The 6969-nt window shown below is 42.1% G+C and overlaps 1 protein-coding gene across 1 annotated transcript in view; it reads right to left on the reverse strand.

Moving 5' to 3' along the window:
• RARS1 (arginyl-tRNA synthetase 1) overlaps positions 1-6714 on the reverse strand; it is a 29422-nt gene extending 22708 nt beyond the window's left edge. The window contains exons 1-3 of the mRNA XM_014850891.3: positions 6597-6714; positions 4755-4889; positions 808-990 (exon numbers count right to left, since the gene is read on the reverse strand). Coding sequence (XP_014706377.1) covers positions 808-990; positions 4755-4889; positions 6597-6641 — 363 coding nt within the window. The 5' untranslated portion in view covers positions 6642-6714. The remainder of the gene's footprint in view (positions 1-807; positions 991-4754; positions 4890-6596) is intronic.
• Positions 6715-6969: the final 255 nt, after the last annotated feature.

Below are 6969 nucleotides of genomic sequence, written 5' to 3' on the forward strand. Positions count from 1 at the left end.
AGCTGCCAAGCAGTGCCATGTCTGCACCCGGGATCCGAACCAGCGAACCCCGGGCCGCCGAGAAGTGGAACGTGCGAACTTAACTGCTGCGCCACCGGGCCGGCCCCCATATATAACTTTTTTATGAAGACATAACAAAGTCTTATTTATGATGCCTGTTTCCAGGATATTTACATTTCTAATTTTTAAATCATAAAAGTGTGCAATATTCAGACTTGAGTAATAAATATTGCCCTAGTAAACTTAACCCCAATGTAGACACATAAAAATTATATAGAAAAAAATCTGGACTCTTTAGATTAATTCTTTCAATTCAACAAAGAAAGGAAAGCAAAAAGTCCCAAACCAGGGGCAATTAACCACAAACACATTAGATAATGTAGCCATTAAAAACAGGGAATTCCTCTAACTAAAAGTGAAATATGTAAGCCCGCCTCAAAGACACCGCAGCTGCATCAAACACCTGGTGGGAATGCTGAAAGGTAAATGGCTAACTTTTAATCCCTCATCTTCCAGCCCTCACCAGTGACACACAGCAATCCTGGACACAACAGGAGGGAAGGACTAAAACAAAACAGTACCAACTATTGCCCTTAAATATTAAGAATACATGTAAAATTTAACTAAATATTCAAATTTCTGCTTTTTAAAAATTAAAACATACATTTTCCTTTCTCAAGTTTTTTAGAATTGTGGAAAATGTTCTTTTCATTGAACATACAACTTGCCATTATTTATGTAAATGGTAATGATGATGATAATGCCCAAGAAAATCAAACCACAAAGAAAGCTTCTTAATATAATCACCTGAGAGATACCCATAGCACTATTACACTGATAGTCCCCAAACTTGGGCTGTTGACTTGGTGTCACTATCAGAGGAGGATTTTCTAAATCTGGATATGCAGCCTTAATGGCACAACCAAAGACCTCTTGCAGGCGGCTATTGATGTTAATCATAGTTGGTCTGTTCCTTTCTGCTTGAAGACTCTGTAAGAAAAGAACAGAAATATGTCAATACTGAATTATCATACACAATTTTCCCAACTATTTTGAGAAAACTTCAAATGTCCTGAGAAGAGCTAAAAGGTAACATACACTCATAATGCAATGCTCTCCTATCTGGCATATGTTGAGATATGTAATAGCACAAGTTTATCCCATAGCATCTAAGACATAAATGGGAAATGCCCTGAGTTCGTTCTTTCTATAGTTATTTTATCAGAACAGACACTAGGAGTAGGGAGTAGAAAGGGCTGACCAAATCTTCTTCTCAGCTGAAATAAAGCAGTGAGAAAATAGTATAAAAATCAGTCCTAAACAACTTCATATCAAATGCTGGAAGTGAAAATTTTACGGACAAAAACAAATAAAAAACATATTCTTTCCATTAAAATGATGACCTCTTCAAGGCATGAAATGAAAGGGAGAAAATATATAGATAGGTAATGTAAACATATCAGAAAAATGAGTTGTTTTACCTTACCATTAAATAATCCCATGTTGCACTATTCCTACCTCATATTCCTCATTTCCTTTGAAGTGGAATATATTCATTTAAGATGGTGTACAACTTACTACCTCTATTATTGCACTTACACCTTCTCAAAATTATTTGCCTCCACCACCAGAATTTTGAATGCAGGGAAAATGTCTTATTCTTGCTTCTGCCTCTGGCACTTAGCATTGTATGTGCCATGTAGCAGGTCAAGAAATGGTGACTGGACACACACACTTTTAATGGAACACAAATGGAAATGCTACCTACACACTAACAACAATTTTATCCTAATCAAATCAATAACATTTAATGGCAACAATAATGAAAGCTATTAGGGTAGTACTGTGTCAAGAACTGAGCCAAGGGGCTGGCCTGATGGCGCAGCGGTTAAGCACACACGTTCCGCTTCTCAGTGGCCTGGGGTTCGCCAGTTCAGATCCTGGGTGCGGACATGGCACCACTTGGCAAAAGCCATGCTGTGGTAGGCATCCCACGTATGAAATAGAGGAAGATGAGCACGGATGTTAGCTCAGGGCCCGTCTTCGTCAGCAAAAAGAGGAGGATTGGCAGTAGCTAGCTCAGGGCTAATCTTCCTCCAAAAAAAAAAAAAAAAAAGAACTGAGCCAACTGCTTTATCTATATGCATTATCTCACTTCGTCTACACAACAGAAATTGAGTTTATTACTATTAGCACTATTTCCATGTGGGCTAGAAATTAAGTAAGTGCCAAAGATAACAAATGTTAAGTGGCAAAGTCAGGATTCAAACTCAGTACTATTGGAATGGCAAATCCAAGTTGTATGATTGTCACCCTCCTCGACCATATGGAAGAAATTACCTTCTTAAGCTCACTAACTAAAAACTTACATCAGTTTTTTAATCAATAATCAATGCCCCCCTGTAGTGACACACTCAAAAAAGGGGAAGATATGCTTTTGTGCAATCTAAAGACTTCCAATAGCAAATACTAATGTTATTTAGATATGATCCTAAGACTCAAAACCTACTCTAAATAAACCTCAATCTTTGTACATTTAAAGTATTAAAAGAAACAACAGGCCCCAAATGGAGTCACCTGTGCTAAGTCCCCGACAGCAAATCAAGACTTAATATTTAACTTAATTGCAGTTTCAGCCTCTCCCAGGAATATCACCTTTACCTAGCCAATCTGGAATTACTGGATCAGCAGTAGTGAGGTAATCTGCAGGACAGACCCCAGCCCTTCCACCAAAGAAAGCTGACCTTACCTGAAACAATCCACTCTTTGTTAGAAACTTCCTTTTTCTGCTCACTTCTGTCTATAAAAGTCTTCTGTTTTGTATAGCTCCTTGGAGCTCCTTTCAGTTTGCTAGATGGAATGCTGCCCAGTTCATGAATCACAGAATAAAGCCAAGTAGATCTTTAAATTTACTCGGTTGAACTTTGTTTAACAAGGATGGGGTACCAGTACGTACTTGTGTATATATGTAAACACACATATATGAATCCATTGTACTTGATTTCTGCACCATGCAATTTAGTATTTGATTATAATTAACTTAAGACTTCTCCCCAACCTGTTTCCTACATGCAAGTCTTCTCTCCCCAAAAATGGAAAGTTCCATGCAGTTAAGAAATATTACATATGGCACAAGAATCTCTGCTATAACTCAATATAACTATTCTGAAACATCTCACATTATGCAAAAAATTACATCCTAAAAAACAGCAGATCTTATGAGAAAATCAGCATCTGAAACAGATTGCTCAAAATCTACATAATTTTGTAACAAGAGCACTATCACAATAGCAATTTTAAAATCATTACTGTTAGAAAGGCATCTGTAATTCCTAATGAGTACTAGATAAATAAGACTTTACCTTACAAGAAGATAGGAACAGCTCAATGGGAGGGGGTACGAGGAAGAACTGAGACTGAATTAATGAAAACAAGGGTAAAATGCCTCTGAGACAACCATCTAATAAGTCAGGGAATGTGGCCAAAGCGAGCCGGGGAGGAAGATAGGCCAGATGGGTGTCCCACAGTACTTTTTTCTTCTGTGGCTTGCTGTTTTCTGTTGTGTTTGTGTACCTTGTGTCCAGGGGCTATTACTCACTAGGCAAAATATCTGTGAAAAAAACCAATGTGCTGTCCACATTACACTGACAGCATTCTCCTATTTACACATTAGAGCTAATCTGTCATTACAGATGCGTATTAGAATACACTGTAATAAACAGTTTATGCACCTAAAAAAATACACTGTACTTCCTTTTCTATCTTTTCCTCACAGCCTTCAGCACATATTAGGCATTTAATAATACTTTTGAATTGAAATAAATATAATAGAGAAAGGAGTACAAATAAGCGCAGAATGAATGAGGTAATGAGAAAGGTGAAATATTTTTGAGAAGATTCCATTGAAAAGGAATTTTGTGATTTTAGAAGAATTAAAGACAAAAGCTATTTCAAGCAGAACAGAACACAAGAAGGTAATAAAAAGACTTCATGGGAGTGGAGCAGGCAAAGTATAAATGAATAAATGGGACCAGCTTTGGAAAAAAGATATAATGCCAGTGCAGCCTGACTGAATGAAAGTAATACACACACACAGGAGAATAATTATGAAAGTGAGGTCATCCTCTAGGACGAGTCATCAGCAGACCTGAGAGGCAGGATAAAAAATTAAAACCCCAACCGAAGCAAGCTCAAGTTTTTGACATAACTGATAAACACTGTCAGATTATGAAGTCATTAAATAACAAATACAGCACAAGCTTCCCGGAAAAAAAAAAAGATCTCAAATATTAAGTGGAATAAAATCAAACAACCAAATATAACATTGTAAAATATAAAAATAAAACTGCAAAATAACCAACTTAGGGCAGGGAGGGACCATGGGTGTATTTTAAAATGTTTCCTTTTGATAGACACAATTATTTAACATTCAAAAATGTTGTTTTTCCAAAAGGCGCAGGCATAAACTGTTGAAAGGAAATGTCTTAACCCTCTTGAGGCCTTCTTTCAGCTGGCCATTCGTTCAGCATGCCGAAACCCTCCAAGTGGCCCTGCAAGGACAGGCCAGCTCCGCTCCTTCATTACTTGCACCGACCACTTAGTCCTAACTTGTTTAATGCCAGGAAAAGGATAGGGTTGCTTTCTTCTTCTTCCAAATTCCTCAGCGTATACTTTCAGAATCTTTCATGACAAGGGCTTTTAAAAAGATGCAATAATTCAAACTGCAGAATAAAACCAGAACCCAGAGTACTCACCTTTCGAAGGATATTCAGTCGATACTTTAATTTTAAATTTTCTTCCCGCAACTGCTCCAAATTTGGAGAAGCTTCCAAACAACCACAGTTTTTCAACTGATCAATTTCCGCAGTCAGAGACTTAATCTCTTTTTCCTATGAAAGAAAAGGCACTTTGGTTCAGTATGATCGATGACTTGCATGACATGATGGACGGTACCATAAACTTACTTCCTCACTTCCCCTCTCCACCAGGACACGGCAGACGCGATGGGAACGAAGAACTTTCCCTTTGATAAGTCGTGCTTTTCCTCTTCAAGGCTTTTGATGACATTAGGATATCATCCTTGATACGAAAAAATTAAGTGTGTGTTGGGGCAGAGAAAAAGGAGCTTAAAGCATATAATAGATGGGGCCGGCCCCATGGCCCAGTGGTTAAGTTCACACGCTCTGCTTCGGCGGCCCAGGGTTTCGCCAGAGCGAATTCTGGCATCAAGCCATGCTGAGGCAGTATCCCACATGCCACAACTAGAAGGACCCACAACTAAAAATACACAACTATGTACCAGGGGGCTTTGGGAGAAAAAGGAAAAATAAAATCTTAAAAAAAAAAAAAAAGCATATAATGGGATAAGCCTCATATCCCTGCTTTCTTTGGCCTCGATAAACCACTCTGATTTAGTGAGCATACTAGTTAAGGGTGACCAACCTGATTTTATTCCCCAATCTTATGACTTGGGGTTCTTCCAAAAAGCAAATGACTTTTGTCATATTTTAAAAAGCTCAGGTGTCTCTCTTTTGTCCTTTCTGGCACAAAAGGACTTTCCTATGTTTTTCCTCTTTGTTTCCAGTGTTTTAGGTCCTAGAACAAGCTTTTTACTGTAATACCTAAAACTGAAGACATGCCAATTTGGAAGGAAATAAAGCTTCCAACTTAACGGCATTACTAAGGGGAAGATTCCGCACTAGAAATTTCAGAATGTTAACCAGGAGATAACTACAGCCAAACAAAAGTTGCCACAAATGAGCATATATTATGTTCTACGCACCGAGCTAAACACTTTTCAGAAATTCTCTCTGTAACTCTCATCACAACCACCGAGGAGGAACTAATATCCCCACACTGACAAATACACGGCTCAGAACCGGAAAGAACTTGCCAACTTACTCGACCAACTTTTATTCTGTGACTGCCGATTTAGCATGAAGCAGTTTCCTGGATACCAGGGTACTTAGACTGCTTTCCTCTCACCCTCCCTACTGGGCATAAAAGGTAATGGAACTGTCCCATTTCCACTTTTATGACCTGCCACTTCTCTCCCCACGAATACTGGAAGCAGAGAGCAATCTCCTCTTTGATGATGAACCACTCCATGGGTGGGCTTGTAGGACTCCTGTCGCCCAGTCTCACGGAGAGATCGGGCGGCCGGTTTGCAAACCAGGCCCCAGGGCTCCTGCTCTCAGCCCACTTCCCTTTGCCGGTGCCCCGCACCCCCGGGAGGGCGCCGCGTGTGCGGGGAAGGACTGGCAATCTGCGGAGACTGCACTGCACACGCCCGCCTCCAGCCCAGCAGATGCTGGTAGCGGGGGCTCTGAGAGACGGCGAGACCCTCCACTCTGCGGAACGTCACTGTCACCGGGCCTCGGAACGCTGGCTTCCTCCCCACGCATCCCTGCCACAGCGTCGCTGAGACAGTGTGCGCCTCCGTGGCAGCGAAGGCCGGGGTCTCGGGACCCCACTGCCCGCTCTGAGGGGAGCAGGGAGGTCCCCGCCTCGCTGCTGCCGCCCCGAGGCTGCTCGAGCTGGAGCCAGGGCCTCTCCCTCCCCCTCCAGGCCTTCCCGCTGGTCCCATGGGGTCTGACCTGCTGCAGCAGCCGCGCGGAGCACTGAGCCACCAACCCGTCCATCCTCCCGTCAGCGCCTCACACGCGAGGCGCCGGAAGCGGAAACAGCCAGCCCCGCCCGGAAGTGGAAGCCCTCCCCCGCCCCGCCTTCTCGGGGGTCGACTGAGTGCCACGGCGCTGCTGCCTCCTGGCGGGATCCAGGCGATACTGCAGGGAGAAGCGGCGGGGAAGTCGGCCGGGATGGGGGCTGCAGCCCGTAGATGCGGATGTTCGGGCCAGGGCAGAGAGATTGAAGGGAAATGGAACAGAGCTGCTCTGTGCTCGGACTGACTTGGACAGAGGCACTTACCGAGAGCCTCTGTCTCTCAAGAGCATCAGTTTGCCCCTCTGT

The sequence above is a fragment of the Equus asinus genome, chromosome 9 (assembly GCF_041296235.1).
Source record: "Equus asinus isolate D_3611 breed Donkey chromosome 9, EquAss-T2T_v2, whole genome shotgun sequence".
Classification (NCBI taxonomy): domain Eukaryota; kingdom Metazoa; phylum Chordata; class Mammalia; order Perissodactyla; family Equidae; genus Equus; species Equus asinus.